Source organism: Bubalus bubalis, chromosome 23 (assembly GCF_019923935.1).
Source record: "Bubalus bubalis isolate 160015118507 breed Murrah chromosome 23, NDDB_SH_1, whole genome shotgun sequence".
Classification (NCBI taxonomy): Eukaryota; Metazoa; Chordata; class Mammalia; order Artiodactyla; family Bovidae; genus Bubalus; species Bubalus bubalis.
Window position 1 is genome coordinate 21080437 of NC_059179.1, and position 18078 is coordinate 21098514.

Sequence of the window (18078 nt, forward strand, 5' to 3'; positions counted from 1 at the left end):
CAGCAGAGCTGCACCTTAGGAGCAAGGCCCACCTCCCGGGACGAGGAGACACACCTTAAAGGCAAAACCGTAATAGACCTGTCGTAACAAGAATCTAAGCTTGAGGCCTTCACAGAATGAACTGTTACTACAGGTCAGGGGAAGGAAAAATCCTGGCAGAACAATTTCGTTTCTAGCCTGGGAGGTGGTCAAGGAGCACTTTGCTTCTCAGATGCAGTAGGTGGAGGGTGGGGAACAATGGGAGAGAGGAAGGGAAGGGCATTATACCTGCAAACACAGGGTCCGAGGACAGATGTCTGTCCAGTGGGGGGTCAATCTGGATCTCAGAAGGGAGGGGACCATGCAGTGACAGTTGGGGAGGGGGAGGATTTGTTAGGGGGAAGGGGGATGGGTGGATAAGAGATGAAGAAATCACAACTTAGGAGCACATACTATGTTCTAGACATGTGATGTTTTATTTATATTATCTCACTATGAGACAGGTATGATCATCTTCATTTAACAAATAAGGAATCCAAAGCTCAGAGAAGTTAAATAATTCCTCTAAAGCTACACTACTAGTAAATGGGGGAGCTGAGATATGAATTCAAGGCAGAAGATCACATGTGTTCCTTCTGTAAGCACCTGTTGTGGCTGTCTAACTTTCAGGAAGGGCAGTGGCACCTGTGCTGTAAAACAGCTAGCAAAGTTAGAAAGCAAAAAGATCTCTGGGACAGACTAAAACATTGTTACAGGTCAAGGAGGGTATTAGAGGTATGAAAAGAAGTGTTAATGTGAATATACTATCAAAAGTTAAGTCCTCAAACATAAATAGAGAGTTATAAAAATGGAAATGTTATCAGGTGGAACCGAGCTGGTCTCAGAGAGCTCATTGGGCATATTACAACACTCCAGAGAGAAAGGTTTGACTCATAAGTGAAACAATAAACACAGTTAGGAGGCTTAATACAATAAGGAACTAACGAAAGGAAACAAAGTTCACAGCTGTGGGGGAAGGGAAAAGGAGCGACGCAAAAAACTAACCTAAGGAACCACAGAATCAGACATTTTTTAAGCTGAAAAGAATGTAGAAGTCATCCAATCCCCATCATTTCAAAGTAAAAATGCACCTAGGAAAACATAGCTAGCTGCTTAATATCTCGAGTTTGGTTTCATTCTTTATCTTTACAAATGCAGGTAGAGAGCCTGCTTTGTCCAAAATAGCACCCTGGAAATTCAAGTTAAATCTGTGTTGAAAAGACCCCTGGATAAACCATCAGCAGCTCCAGGATCACAACAGGGACTTATCTTTTCAGTGGCTCCACCACACTTCTAACCACCGGGCCTGTACTGAAGGAGACCTGGACAAGAAAGCTTCCACTTGGGAGGAAGGTGTGAGATGGATTTTCTAGATCCTTTACATTTTCTGACTCTTTCTCCTCTTATCATGTTCTGCACTCTCCCAAACTGGCCAAAACCATAAAGTCTGCTTGACATGAGTATAACACACACAAAAAAGATTTAAAAGGAAGTCCAGTAATTGCAACAACAAAATAAACACGGTTCATTTTAGAGACCTGGAGAAGACAAACTGGCAACAAAGAAAGAACCTCTAATGATAAAAGACCCTTAATATCCCCATTTTACAGATATCTTCAAGTTCAGGGAGACAAATTCACCTGAATAGCTAACATATACAATGCACCATTAAAAATATACTTTTCTCATTTCCACAAGAGGTTTGGTGTACACCATTCACTTAAGATTCCTAAATGTCAAGGGATGAACCATCTGTAAAACAAGTTAAGTCTTCTTCCCTCTAAAATCTAAAGAAGTGCAGGGATTGAGAGAGAGAACAGGCCAGGAAAATAAATTTTCACTTGGTGCCCTGATAAAGGACTTGCCCAGGCTCCATAAGATAAACAAAGGATATTAAAGTAAAAATGCAAAGATCTTTGGATTACAGACCCTGAGAAAAACCATCTAAGGTAAAGGAGAGTTCCCATGAAAGCAGCCTGGTTTTGAAAGCCAGGTCGCAAATTTACAGCACTATGTACACTCTTGGCTCTTCTCATTCAGGATACACTTATTAAAAAATTTGGGGCCAGTTTCCTGAAGTTTACAAATGTTCCTGGTACCTAGAAGAACTATTCCTTTTATTTATTCCCAGGTCTTACCCTCTAAGAAGCCTGTCTGAGTTCCTACCTTGGGCTCTCCTCCTGTTCTGCACAAATTCCGAGTGTCTCAGGGTGCCCGGTGCTGTGCGGCGGAAGCAGCTGTTCCTTTTCCAAGTTTCTGGGCCATTTACTCTTCTCTCTTCCTCTCCATGCCAGCTATTCTTCTCTAATGAAGTGCCCCGAGGAACGCCACCATGATGTTCTCCTTGGTTCCCCCTTGTCCACTGACTTCTCGGACCCTCTGGGAAGAACCCTCTGCTCCCAGGTGCCATCATTCCTGGTCTGTCGATGCCATTACATTCTGAAGTCTTCCTCTGGGGGAGAGAATCTGCTCCTCTGTAATTCTGAAATTTATATTCACAGTTTGCAAATAGAGAATCAGAGCCTCTATTCTCCATATCAAAACTACTCTGATCCCCAGCATGAATCTTGGTCTGGGGATCGATTTTATCATTTTGATAAACATTCCTGTCCCCGTCACAGTATTTGACAAATTCATTACCTTCACTGACACCACTCAAGTCTGGGAAGTCCACAGAATGACCATTAGTATAATAATTCTCAGGAACATGATCTAAATCACTGCGGTCTCTATGATAAAAATTAGTTTCTTTACAGTCCTCAAGATTGTAATTATGATTCCTGCGGTCTATACGCTGGGTTTGAGGCTGACCAAAACTCCCCGCAGAATCGTTCAAATCCCTGCAGTCAGTCCACTGTCCAGTTTCTTTAGAGTTCTTAGGATTATGACTCAGATTCTGATGATTTACGCAGCCATTCGTCTCCCCGTATTCTCCAACTTTCCGGGTTACAAATGGGCTTCCTGTAAACCAATCATCTTTAGTCATGGAGTTCGGATTCCCATCATCTACATTTTCTGAATTATAATCGCCACAGCCTGGAGTCACACTTCTGTTGTACATACAGTCCTTTCTACTTTCCTTTGCTTCCTCATCGTCCACATAACTTGGTTCACTCTGTTCAAAATCCCAGTATCCACAATGCCTTTTTCTGTAGGGCCGATTCTGCCCTGTGGTTTGGTGTCTGGAATCCCAGTCATCCTCTCTGTCAAGTCCACCCAGAGCAGGAATGTCCCTTTTCTGTAGACTCCTGCAGTCTTCATACTCCCGGTTGGAGCTCCAGTCCTCGTTCTTCTGCAATTCTTTTTCTTTCTTCATCTTGTGGGTTTCACACATATTCACTGTCCTCAAAGACACACGTTCTCTCTCTCTCTTCCATGGGTCTGGGTTGAGCTCAGACGAGGACAGGTGCAGGGTAGCCCACGGTGGTATCTGTCCTTCTTAAAATGTCTCCCAAAGCACTTCAAATGCTCTTCTTGCTACTCTGATCAGAGCACGAAGAGATGTGGAGTAATTTCTATCTCAGGATCCAATCAGTGAGCTGCTCTAGCTTTCCCCACGGAGCCCTGAAGGTAATTAGTAACTAGCGTTCTCGTGATTGGAGTTGGCAGTTTTGTTTCGTGTTTCCTTCAACCTGGTCAAACTGGCTTGGCTGCTTTATGAGCTGAGGGTAGAAGCATTCTGCTGCTCTAAAGGCTTTGCAGAAAAAGCAGAGTGAAAGAGAAACAGCCCCCTCTAACAGCCCGAGGTAAGATCATGTAACACTTTCATCTGCCTCTTTAATCCTTTAGTAATCAATCAGGGCTATGAGTAAATGCTTTCATGTGCAGCACAAACTGGACCTCCACTGCCCGTCCTCCGAGTCTGGCTTTACTCCTTGGACACCTGAAACTCTTCGGGATACCCTTCTCTTTAGTTAGAGGTAGGACTCTTCCACCTTTGAGAGCTTTGCTTTTATGGGATTCAGGTTACCAGTTGGTGTATACTCAAATCACAAGCTGTTCAATGTTCAAGCTCCTGTCCACAGACACACTGGCTATCCCACTCAAGGAAAAAAAAGTACATCTTTTATTACGATTTGGTGTGTGGGTAATTTTATAGTGTAAAAACTCTTCCCCAGAGGAATAGTTATGTATGCTTTCACATTTTCCTTGACACTTGTCATGCCAGAGAAGCATCAAAACCATTCATCTTCTGGGACTTCCCTGGTGGCACAGTAGATAGGAATCTGACGCCAATGCAGGGGATATGGGTTCGGTCCCTAATCTGGGGAGATCCCACAGGCCACAGAGCAATTAAGCCCGTGTGCCACAGATACTGAGCTTACGCTCTAGAGCCCTCAAGCCACAACTAGTGAGCTTGCACGCTGCAACTACTGAGGCCAAGAGCCTCAAGCCTGTGCTCTGTACCAAGAGAAGCCACTGCAAGGAGAGGCCTGCACGCTGGAACGAAGGGCAGCCCCTGCTCTCCGCAACAAAGACCCAGTGCAACCAAATAGATAAATTATATATTTCAAAAAACTCATTCATCTCCTAAATCTCTTTTCCACCTAATTCATGTAGCATATTTAGGAACTGGAGAATGAGACTGGAAATCAGAAAGGTGGGTATAAAAATACCATTTTGAATTCATCCAATAATAGATTATTTTATGTGAAGCATTGTGGAAGAGAAAAGGATGAAGTTAGTAGTCTCTCTTATGATGCAGGAGCAACACACTATAAAGTATGATTGGAAGAGAAAGTACCGTAACAAACACAAATGGTGATGGCAAAAAGCAGGCTCTGGTGGGGCAACTGCAGCTTCAGAGCAGTAGTGTTTGAGCTGTGCTTTCAAGTAAAAGTAGGGTTTCCAAAGACTTTCCACACATGGGAAACTAGGAAAGGGGGAACAGTTTGAAGGGTACATGTGTGGAAAAAAGTAACAGGATCATGCTTGAGGGGTAGGTTCAGGCAGATCTGAAAGGACTGAGGCCACTTACTTTATTTAATGAGTAATGAAGGGTCACTGAAGGCTTCTCAGAAAGAGAGTGATATGCTAAGAGAGTCTTTAGTAAGACTACACTTCCAGCTATGGTCTTCTATCAAGTGTCCCTGAACTTTTATCTAATCCCTATTTGTGAAACAATATAAAGAACCCTAAGGAGACCAGGGTCATAAGCTTTGTCAATAATTAAATGTTTACTCTTGGATAAACAAACTGGTTCCAAATAAGGAAAGGAGTAGTCAAGGGTGTATATCGTCACCCTGCTTATTTAACTTACATGCAGAGTATATCATGAGAAATGCTGGGCTGGATGAAGTACAAGCTGGAATCAAGATTGCTGGGAGAAATATCAATAACCTCAGATATGCAGATGACACCACCCTTATGGCACAAAGTGAAGAACTAAAAAGCCTCTTGATGAAAGTGAAAGAGGAGAGTGAAAAAGTTGGCTTAAAACTCAACACTCAGAAAACTAAGATCATGGCATCCAGTCCCATCACTTCATGGCAAATAGATGGGGAAACAATGGAAACAGTGAGAGACTTTACTTTTTTGAGCTCCAAAATCACTGCAGATGGTGACTGCAGCCATGAAATTAAAAGACTCTTGCCCCCTTGGAATAAAATGTATGACCAACCTAGATAGCATATTAAAAGCAGAGACATTACTTTGCCAACAAAGGTCCATCTAGTCAAAGCTGTGGTTTTTCCAGTAGTCATATGAATGTGAGAACTGGAGTATAAAGAAAGCTGAGTGCCGAAGAACTGATGCTTTTGGAATGTGGTATTGGAGAAGACTCTTGAGAGTCCTTTGGACTGCAAGGAGATCCAACCAGCCCATCCTAACTCCTGAATAGTCACTGGAAGGACTGATGCTGAAGCTGAAACTCCAATATTTTGGCCATCTGATGTGAAGAACTGACTCATTGGAAAAGACCCTGATGCTGGGAAAGATTGATGGTGGGAGGAGAAGGGGATGACGGAGGATGAGAAGGTTAGATGGCATCACTGACTCAATGGACATGAGTCTGAGTAGGCTCCAGGAGTTGGTGATGGACAGGGAAGCCAGGCATGCTGCAGTGCATGGGGTCGCAAAGAGTCAGACACGACTGAGTGACTGAACTGAACTCTTGGATAACCACTTATTCTCTCTGGGACTCAACCTACCCATTTATAAAACGAGGCAGTTGGCCCCAATGACATCCTTGACTGCTTCTTTTTTAAAAATCCATGCTTCTGTTTTTCTCGAAACTCCTTTTCCTTTCCTGAAATACTGAATGTACTGTGATACATCTTTGGATTCTATACTAACAGAATTAACCTCCAGATTGTTAAATCTGATTTTCATGCAAAGTTTTTGTTCTTTTGTTCTGTTGCAGTAGCAGGAACAGCCCTGGCAGCTGCCATGCTGTCAAGTGTGTTTTATGGGCCAAGATCAGGATGAGGACTAGGAGCTGACATATATATTCTTTAATCTTCACTAACTATAAGGAGGATATTGTATTATTTTTATTTTACTACAGATAAAGAATCTTTGAGACTTTGAAAAACCTGTCCAAGATCACAGAAACCAGTAGAAGGAGGGGCCGTAATTTAAACCCAGATCTGTCTGACTTCATGGCACTAGACGAAGAGGAGTATCTCAAAAACATAGGAAAATGTTCACGTCCCTCAAATCGAGTAAGCAAACAAGCACACTCTATTATGGTCTAATTCACACTCTACCACTGCCAAGGTGCGTGTGCACACACTCCACCCCATGCACCACACAGCCTTCCCCTCTCTGTCTTCAGTCCTGGCTTACTTTTACCCTGCCTGAGTGCTGACCCTCAACACCCAACTGAAACGAACACCCACACCAGCACAGTAACAGAAAGACTGTCCAGTACTGGTGACTCAGTCATCAGTCATCTAAAACCTCCTGCCTAAACCCAATAAAGATTGTGATTCTGTTCACAAACCAACAGGATGACATCATCTAGGAGGACAGCTTTGACTATGCGTTATACAGAGTGACAGTGTAAAAGAGGGCACATGAGATGAGGAATTAGGGCAGCTAGCTTCCAGAAGTTCCATTTTGGCTAATAACCAGTCTATAGCTATGCTTAATTTCTCTGTCCGTTTTCTTATGTGTAAAATGAAGAAGTTAATAATTTCTCTGCCACTTTAAATCTAAATTTCTATGATCTTACTTATTTCTAAGCAAAAGTGAAAAGTAAAGATTTATCTTTCCCTGTTATGGAAATGGAAAAGTTCCTTTTAGCAACTTCAAGTCTTCCATAAAGCTAGCATGATGAGAAAGAGGCCTAGTAAATCAACCAGGAGAATAAATAAGAGAGGATAAATTACAGGTGAGATGAATACTAGTTACATGAAGGTAAAAAGAAATGATCTGTGGATGAGTGAAGACTGAATAGCTGGTTATAATCAAAGAGCTCCCTTCTCCCATCCTTACTCCCTCTCTCTTTTTCTAAGCTCTACTGCCTTTAGGACTTTAAAGATACAGTTTGCATAAAAATGTAAACTGTCTCAGCTTTACCTCACTACAATGACCCAGAACTAATCAAAAGTTGTGAATGGATTGCTCTTCTCATGTGATAAATCTGTGTGCAAAGAAATGTGGCCCAAGGGGATGAGGAGAATACCTTTCCCATTTTTCTCAATTCCAGTCCTACTGGTGAAATATAATCTTGTAGATAGTTATCCTCCCTTCCATTTGACGTAACAGTCACATTCCACAGGCTCTTTTCAAAAGCCTAGAGCAGCACTCTGCCACGATGCTTGTTGTTACTGAGGGCTTCCCTAGTGGCTCAGACGGTAAACAATCTGCCTGCAATTTGGGAGACCTGGGTTCAATCCCTGGGTGGGGAAGATGCCCTGGAGAAGGGAATGGCAAACCACTCCAGTGTTCTTGCCTGGAGAATACTATGGACAGAGGAGCCTTGTGGGCTACAGTCCATAGGGTCGCAAAGAGTTGGACACGACTAAGCGACTAACACACACACAGAGGGTGGGTGATCAGCTACAATGTCCCTCTATGGATAGAAATTCTGTGAGCATAACACTAGAAGTGAAGGTGGGGCAGCAGGATTTAGAGGATGAGAGAAGAGACATAAAGCAGAGAAAAGGCAGAGGAACAAAAGGGAGGAGATAGCTTAAAAAAAAAAAAAACCTAGTAAGAAAAGGTAATCACCCTAACTTTCCACAATCTCTCTGTAACTGCCCACAAGGTTCCTCCAGCCTGATGATCAACTTCTCCTCACTTTCTAAGACTCTACCCCAATGACAGTCTCTGATTCCCATAGTTCTTGCTATCTTTCAGAGCACCAGGCAAATACCCCTCTCATCTTACCTGTTACTTTATTATACTTGTTTATCTTTTATTACACCGAAAGCCTGAGGGCAAGGGTCACATCCAATCTCCAATACAGCTCTATACTGGGTCATACAGGAGGTACTCCCAGGCTTAATGAGTTGATAGGTCACATCCATTGGGCACAGGCTAGATTCTATCAAGGCAGAGGGCAGGAACACTCACAGGTTAAAAGCACAGGCTGTGCTTTTTTTTTAAAAAATCCTGACTCTGCCACTTACTAGCTGTGTCATCTTGGGGAAGTTACTAAGCCTGTTTCTTCATCTTTTCATCATCAAATCCACCATCCTACTTGAATCTATACCCATCTGTTCTGCCTTTCCTCTTGTTAGAATGGAAGAACTGTCTCTGCTCTGATCAGACAGGCCAATCTCTCTATTGGTTCACTGTTCCCACTCCCGCCTGACCCTCCGAGACTTTGTTCCAGCAATTAGCTACAGCCACCACCATGACCTCTTCAGTGTGCCCACTCTAACCACCAGTCTCATAAGCCTGTGAAGCTTCCCATCCTACAAACATCTGTTGGCTCCTCAGTCCAATGCTGCCTCCAGGTGCTACCCCATTTCTTTGCTTTCCTTTATAGCATACTTCCGCTCTGAAAGACTTTTGAGCAAGCAAATACTCAATGCTTCTATTTCCTTACCCCTCAGCCCACAATGCGGGAGACCCGGGTTGAAACCCCAGGTTGGGAAGATCCCCTGGAGAAGGAAACGGCAACCCGCTCCAGTATTCTTGCCTGGGAAATCCCATGGACAGAGGAGCCTGGCAGGCTACAGTCCATGGGGTTACAAAGAGTCAGACACGACTGAGCGACTACCACACACAATAAGGCTTTTATCCCTTTGCTATCACTGTACTGAAACTGCTCTTGACAAGGTCATCCAATCCAATGGCCATTCCTGGAACTCACCTCACTTGGCCTCTGAGTAGCTTTTGGACACAGTCACTTTCTCTTTCTTGAAGAGCTTCCCTTCACTCGACTGCCTGCTCCTTTTCCTTTGCTGATTTATCTCCCTAGTCTTGCCGATTTCTAAACAGTGGCTGCCCCAGGTCTTCTCCTTTGTACCCAACTACCTAGCATGGGCTTCCCAGGTGGCACTAGTGGTAAAGAGCCTGCTTGCCAATGCAGGAAACCTAAGAGACTTGGGTTCAATCCCTGGATGGGGAAGATCCCCTGGAGGTAGGGCATGGCAACCCACTCCAGTATTTTCGCCTGGAGAATCCCATGGAGAGAGGAGCCTGGTGGGCTACAGTCCATAGGGTCACAAAGAGTGGGACACAAACATGCCCCACACCTAGCACACAGCAGGAACTCAAGAAATTCCTAGACTAGGAATGTGGTTTCCAATTCTTAGTTCAGCTGCCTTTCAGCCTAAGGGTTAATTAGGAGGAGTTGTAAAGAAGATCCTATCTATCATTAAGGTTAAAAAAACTCAAGGGATATCAATACAGCTGCAGCCTCCAGCTATGTGGGAAGAGAGATCTGGAAATGAAGAAGACAGATATCTAAGATTAAAAAGTAAATTCCCCAGTAAAGGAAGAGACTATGAACTAATTAAAAGACAACCGACTGGGACAGAGGAAGAAAGACAGAGAGAAAAAGAACCTGGGAGTACCGTAAAAAATAAAAAATACAGACTAGAATATAGGAAAACAGGAGTGTTAAAAAGAGTGTAAACCTTATGATGAACTTCAAGATGAGTTAGGCGAAGGTTACAAATCTTGGGGATGTTACTAGTATGAATGGGTCAACATTTTGAAAACTTAAGTAACTTCATGATAAGCTAGCAGTCAAAAGTATATCTGTGAGGAAGGATTAAATATTTATATATATACATATATATATGCTCTTAAATTCATAGATACATGTAATTTAACAAATAGTTTTCAACAGATAAGAGTACTAAAAAACGTTTGGCATAATTTTTTTAAATTAATTTATTTTTAATATAAATTCAGTTCTTTTAACTGGAGGCTAATTACTTTACAATATTGTAGTGGTTTTGCCATACATTGACATGAATCTGCCATGGGTGTACATGTGTTCCCCATCCTGAACTGGCGATTCATTTCACATATGATAATATACATGTTTTTAATAATAGCCAGGACATGGAAGCAACCTAGATGTCCATCAGCAGACGAATGGACAAGAAAGCTGTGGTACATATACACAATGGAATATTACTCAGCCATTAAAAAAATACATTTGAATCAGTTCTAATGAGGTGGATGAAATTGGAGCCCATTATACAGAGTGAAGTAAGCCAGAAAGAAAAAACACCAATACAGTATACTAATGCATATATATGGACTTTAGAAAGATGGTAATGATAACCCTACATGCGAGACAGCAAGAGACACACAGACGTATAGAACAGTCTTTTGGACTCTGGGAGAGGGTGAGAGTAGGATGATCTGGGAGAATGGCATTGAAACATGTATATTATCATATGTGGCATAAACTATTTTGGAAGTAAGTTGTCAACAGTCAGTCGGGATCCCTCCAGCTTGAGCACTTACAGATCTGAGTTTTCCAAGTGTTGTTCGCTACCACCCACTCTCAGATGTCAAGCCGTCACTCCTTAAGTCTCAACACGCTGGCAATACAGGGTGGTGCAGCAAAGGAAGCACATAAAGCTGCACAATGAAACCCTCCTGGATCTGGACCCCAGCTCTCTCACTTACCAGCTGTGAGACTGTGGGCAAACCTCGGTTTTCTCATCTATCAGATGTGGACAATTCTGGGAACTGGAAAAGTATATAAAAGCGCCTTGCACATTGTTCAACAAAGAATAAGCACTCAATTAATTTTAATTTCTGTCACCATTCAGCTCCTATCACCAGTTCCAATGACACCATTTTAGTTCCTATCTTCCAGACCACTCCCTCCCTCTTCTTTTTTTCTCTATCTATACTTTTTTCTTTAATCTATTTAAATATCATGGCTTTAAATAATGTGTATGTGCTAACAGAATTGTTCAAAATTCTTCAAGCCAGGCTTCAGCAATACGTGAATTGTGAATTTCTAGATTTTCAAGCTGGTTTTAGAAAGGCCAGAGGAACACCAAAGATCAAATTGCCAACATCTGCTGCATCATCGAAAAAGCAACAGCGTTCCAGAAAAACATCTATTTCTGCTTTACTGACTATGCCAAAGCCTTTGACTGTGTGGATCACAATAAACTGTGGAAATTCTGAAAGAGATGGGAATATCAGACCACCTAACCTGTCTCTTGAGAAACCAGTATGCAGGTCAGGAAGCAACAGTTAGAACTGGACAAGGAACAACAGACTGGTTCCAAATAGGAAAAGGAGTACGCCAAGGCTGTATATTGTCACCCTGCTTATTTAACTTCTATGCAGAGTATATCATGAGAAACGCTGGACTGGAAGAAACACAAGCTGGAATCAAGATTGCTGGAAGAAATATCAATAACCTCAGAAAAGCAGATGACACCACCCTTATGGCAGAAAGTGAAGAAGAACTAAAGGGCCTCTTGATGAAAGTGAAAGAGGAGTGAAAAAGTTGGCTTATTTAGAAAACTAAGATCATGGCATCTGGTTCCACTCAGTTCAGTTCTGTTCAGTTCAGTCGCTCAATCGTGTCCGACTCTCTGCGACCCCATGAATCGCAGCACGCCAGGCCTCCCTGTCCATCACCAACTCCCGGAGTTCACCCAGACTCACGTCCATTGAGTCAGTAATGCCATCCAGCCGTCTCATCCTCTGTTGTCCCCTTCTCCTCCTGTCCCCAATCCCTCCCAGCATCAGAGTCTTTTCCAATGAATCAACTCTTCACATGAGGTGGCCAAAGTTCTGGAGTTTCAGCTTTAGCATCATTCCTTCCAAAGAAATCCCAGGGCTGACCTCCTTCAGAATGGACTGGTTGGATCCCCTTGCAGTCCGAGGGACTCTCAAGAGTCTTCTCCAACACCACAGTTCAAAAACATCAATTCTTCGGCGCTCAGCCTTCTTCACAGTCCAACTCTCACATCCACACATGACCACAGGAAAAACCATAGCCTTGACTAGACGGACCTTTGTTGACAAAGTAATGTCTCTGCTTTTGAATATGCTATCTAGGTTGGTCATAACTTTCCTTCCAAGGAGTAAGCGTCTTTTAATTTCATGGCTGCAGTCACCATCTGCAGTGATTTTGGAGCCCAAAAAAATACAGTCTGACACTGTTTCCACTGTTTCCCCATCTATTTCCCATGAAGTGATGGGACCGGATGCCATGATCTTCGTTTTCTGAATGTTGAGCTTTAAGCCAACTTTTTCACTGTCCTCTTTCACTTTCATCAAGAGGCTTTTTAGTTCCTCTTCACTTTCTGCCATAAAATTTGGTAATTTTTCCTTATTACCAAATTCAGACTTAAATTGAAGAAAGTAGGGAAAACCACTAGACCATTCAGGTAGGACTTAAATCAAATCCCTTATGATTATACAGTGGAAGTGAGAAATAGATTTAAGGGCCTAGATCTGATAGATAGAGTGCCTGATGAACTATGGAATGAGGTTCATGACATTGCACAGGAAGACAGGGATCAAGACCATCCCCATGGAAAAGAAATGCAAAAAAGCAAAATGGCTGCCTGGGGAGGCCTTAAAAATAGCTGTGAAAAGAAGAGAAGAGAAAAGCAAAGGAGAAAAGGAAAGATATAAGCATCTGAATGCAGAGTTCCAAAGAATAGCAAGAAGACATAAGAAAGCCTTCCTCAGCGATCAATGCAAAGAAATAGAGGAAAACAACAGAATGGGAAAGACTAGAGATCTCTTCAAGAAAATCAGAGATACCAAAGGAACATTTCATGCAAAGATGGGCTTGATAAAGGACAGAAATGGTATGGACCTAACAGAAGCAGAAGATATTAAGAAGAGGTGGCAAGAATACACAGAAGAACTGTACAAAAAAGATCATGACCAAGATAATCACGATGGTGTGAGCACTCATCTAGAGCCAGACATCCTGGAATGTGAAGTCAAGTGGGCCTTAGAAAGCATCACTACGAACAAAGCTAGTGGAGGTGATGGAATTCCAGTGCAGCTATTTCAAATCTGAAAGATGATGCTGTGAAAGTGCTGCACTCAATATGCCAGCAAATTTGGAAAACTCAGCAGTGGCCACAGGACTGGAAAAGTTCAGTTTGCATTCCAATCCCAAAGAAAGGTAATGTCCAAGAATGCTCAAACTACCACACAATTGCACTCATCTCACATGATAGTAAAGTACTGCTCAAAATTCTCCAAGCCAGGCTTCAGCAATATGTGAACCGTGAACTTCCTGATGTTCAAGCTGGTTTTAGAAAAGGCAGAGGAACCAGAGATCAAATTGCCAACATTTGCTGGATCATCGAAAAAGCAAGAGAGTTCCAGAAAAACATCTATTTCTGCTTTATTGACTATGCCAAAGCCTTTGACTGTGTGGATCACAATAAATTATGGAAAATTCTGAAAGAGATGGGAATACGGGACCACCTGACCTGCCTCTTGAGAAATCTGTATGCAGGTCAGGAAGCAACAGTTAGAACTGGACATGGAACAACAGACTGGTTCCAAATAGGAAAAGGAGTACGTCAAGGCTGTATACTGTCACCCTGCTTATTTAACTTATATGCAGAGTACATCATGAGAAACGCTGGGCTGGAAGAAGCACAAGCTGGAATCAAGATTGCTGGGAGAAATATAAATAACTTCAGATATGCAGATGACACCACCCGTATGGCAGAAAGTGAAGAGGAACTAAAAAGCCTCTTGATGAAAGTGAAAGTGGAGAGTGAAAAAGTTGGCTTAAAGCTCATCATTCAGAAAATGAAGATTATGGCATCTGCTCCCATCACTTCATGGGAAATAGTTGGGGAAACAGTGGAAACAGTGTCAGACTGTATTTTTCTGGGTTCCAAAATCACTGCAGATGGTGACTGCAGCCATGAAATTAAAAGACACTTACTCCTTGGAAGGAAAGTTATGACCAACCTAGACAGCATATTCAAAAGCAGAGACATCACTTTGTCAACAAAGGTCCGTCTAGTCAAGGCTATGGTTTTTCCAGTGGTTATGTATGGCTGCGAGATTTGGACTATAAAGTAAGCTGAGCACCGAAGAATTGATGTTTTTGAACTGTGGTGTTGGAGAAGACTCTTGAGAGTTCCTTGGACTGCAAGGAGATCCAACCAGTCCATCCTAAAGGAGATCAGTCCTGGGTGTTCATTGGAAGGACTGATGTTGAAGCTGAAACTCCAATACTTTGGCCATCTCATGCAAAGAGTTGACTTATTTGAAAAGACCCTGATGCTGGGAAAGATTGAGGGCAGGAAGAGAAGGGGACGACAGAGGATGAGATGGTTGTATGGCATCACCGACTCAATGGACATGGGTTTGAGTAGACTCTAGCAGTTGGTGATGGACAGGCAGGCCAGGCGTGCTGCGGTTCATGGGGTCGCAAAGAGTCGGATACAACTTAGCGACTGCACTGAAGAGAATTTATGTCTATGTGCTCTCAAAATTGGTCCCAAATTTATGTCCCCAGGCTTAACTCCTCTGAACTCTGGCCTCTACATCAAATTGTGCAGTTGACCTCTGCCCTGTCCCACCTCCCCCACCAACCAGAGTCTCCTGTACTCTTCACCATTAATTGAGAAATTACTGGCAACTCCAGTCCTTCCAGTTGCTCAGCCTCAGCATTGTCCTCATTTTGTTCACCTCATATCCAATCCACTAGCAACTCCTACTGGCTCCAACTCAAATATACCTTATATCAATATATGATGCTCAAAATAACTGAGCACTTTCCCTCATCCCCACTCTACCATCCTGGCCCAAGTTACATCATCTCTTGCCTAGATCGTAGCCTCCTAAGTGGTCTCTCTGCTTCTGCCTTTGTATGTCTGCTGCTGCTGCTGCTAAGTCGCTTCAGTCGTGTCCGACTCTGTGCGACCCCAGAGACGGCAGCCCACCAGGCTCCCCCGTCCCTGGGATTCTCCAGGCAAGAACACTGGAGTGGGTTGCCATTTCCTTCTCCAATGCATGAAAGTGAAAGTGAAAGTGAAGTCGCTCAGTCGTGTCCGACTCCTAGCGACCCCATGGACTGCAGCCTACCAGGTTCCTCTCTCTGTCCATGGGATTTTCCAGGCAAAAGTACTGGAGTGGGGTGCCGCTGCCTTCTCCGATCTTGTATCTCTATCTACTGTCTATTTTCAATACCGCAGCCAAAGTGACTCTATCGATAAAGTTCTAAGTCACATCATGTTGTTCCCCTGCTCAGAACCTTCCTGGGGCTTCTCCACTTTGAATGATGGACTTACAAAGCCCACACGTTTGATAAACTGGCCTCCTTGCTATTCCTCAAACACCAGGCATATTCTCATACTTGCTATTCTAGCTGCCTGAAAAAAAAAAAAACCAACCCTAACCCCAAAATGGCTTGGCTGGCTCTCTAAAATCTTTCAGATATTCATTCAAAGCCTTAAGGCATTACCTTAAGGGGAGATATTTAGGAGCAAGATTCCAGATGCCGAAGAGGCTAACTCTACAAATTACCATCCACTGCACTGATTTAGATAAACAGGGTCATGGCCCATATGGAAAGTAACTACAGCTATGATTCAAAGGCAGCTAGACAGACAGAAAGGATAATAAACACAGGTCAGTACCAGTATGATCACTAGAGTTTTAAAGATACACAAATATGAATGATACTACTATATCTTTTTTTATTAATTAGTGTATATCCAGTGCCGGATCACAGTATGTGCTCAAGAAATACTTAATGAGTAAAAAAGTCACTTTTCATTGAGATTTTCCCTGATTCTATAGGTTCTTTTACCATCTAATAATACACATATTTTTACTTATTGTCTTCCCAAGGGGGCAGAGATTGCTGCTGTAACTCTAGAACCCTGACTGGAATACAGTAGAAGCTCAACCATATTTATTGAATAAATTACTGCCCTAGAGTCCTTCCTGGAGAAGGCAATGGCACCCCACTCCAGTACTCTTCCCTGGAAAATCCCATGGACGGAGGAGCCTGGTAGGCTGCAGTCCATGGGGTCACTAAGAGTCAGACACGACTGAGCGACTTCACTTTCACTTTCATGCATTGGAGAAGGAAATGGCAACCCACTCCAGCGTTCTTGCTTGGAGAATCCCAGGGACGGGGGAGCCTGGTGCGCTGCCGTCTATGGGGTCGCACAGAGTCGGACACGACTGAAGCGACTTAGCAGAGTTCTTCCTCTTTGGGGTCTTGCTGCTGAATGCATCTGATAAAGTAAACACAGGAGTCCCCACACTCAGGTAACTAGCCAGTGGCAGCAGGAACGCTTTTGGCTGCAGCAGGAGGCGGGTCCTTTCACTAAGTGCTGCAAAGCCTGGATGAAATCTAAAACCCTGGAGCTTTTACAGCTTTTCCACCCCTCTGCCTGGAGCTGAGGGTGAGGAAATGTTCACAAACCTACACTACAAACTGCAAGAAACAGGGATTCACAGGCTAATTATAACTAAATTAACCATTTCCAGCTATATATCTTGACAGACATTAAACCATCTATCCTAAGAGGAAAACTAGCTTCTGTCCTGAATCACAGACCCCAAACGGCTTCTGACTATGGTTGCTGTTTCATACCAAGAAAAAAATCCATTATAAGTAACTGAGCTAATTTTTACTGAGCCAACACCCTAAACTAGATGTTACACAAGCTGAGGATACTATTTGTTTGTTTTTAAAATTATGTTTGTATTTTTAATTATTAGAAAGAAAAATCATTATTTATTTTACAAAAACATTTATATCTTGAAAGACTACAAAATGCCTTAGCTTTAAAACTCTATTTATCTTTTACTAGTTTAAGAATTCTTACAACTGAGGCATTCCAAGAAGTCTTCAGAATAATAAATTGCTTCTATACGTAGAAAAACTATACTTTTAAGTTTTTAAAAATCTGTCTGGAATATTATGTTCACTTCAGTGTACAGAGATTATTATTCCATATCGATCATTCTCTAAACCTAATGACTCTCTGTAGTGGATATTAAATCTCACCCAGTATCTTGCTGAAAACATTACTTTTCTGAAAAACATATTCTGACTTAATGTGTGAGATGTGTGCGTGCTCAGTCGTGTCCGACTCTCTGCGACCCCATGGACTGCAGCCCATCAGGAACCTCTGCCCATGGAATTTTCCAGGCAAGAATACTGGAGTGGTTTGCCATTTCCTCCTCTAGGGGATCTTCCCAACCCAGGGATCCAATCCGCATCTCCTTCGTCTCCTGCATTGGCAGGCAGATTCTTGACCACTAGCGCCCCCTGTGAAGGACAGGGAAGCCTGGTGTGCTGCAGGACGTGGGGTCACAAAGAGTCAGATATGACTGAGTGACTCAACAACAACAAAGAGCTACCTATGCAACAGTCATTTAAAATTCAAATTAAAAATCACCCCGAGAGTCTCTGCTCAGCCCTCCTCTTGGCATTACCTTAAAGGGAAAAGTTTAGGAGCAAGATTCCAAATGGAAGAGGCTGACTCTACAAATTATCATCCACTGCACTGATTTAGATAAACAGGGTCATGGCCCACATGAAAAGTAACTATAGCCATGATTCAAAGGCAGCTAGAGAGATAGACAGTGTGATAAACACAGGTTAATATCAGTATGCTCACTAGAGTCTCAAAGATACACAAATATGAATGATACTACTATATCCTTTTT

General features: G+C 42.7%; 1 protein-coding gene across 3 annotated transcripts in view; it reads right to left on the reverse strand.

Moving 5' to 3' along the window:
- Positions 1–18078, reverse strand: part of LOC102397777 (dynamin binding protein) — a 118866-nt gene that overhangs the window by 44670 nt on the left and 56118 nt on the right. The window contains exon 1 of one of the 3 annotated variants that reach the window (XM_025274306.3): positions 2185–4418. The exons of the other annotated variants lie outside the window; for them this stretch is intronic. Within the exon in view, the coding sequence (XP_025130091.3) occupies positions 2185–3352 (1168 nt within the window). The 5' untranslated portion in view covers positions 3353–4418. Of the gene's footprint in view, positions 1–2184; positions 4419–18078 lie in introns of those variants that run through there. 3 annotated transcript variants of the gene reach the window in all.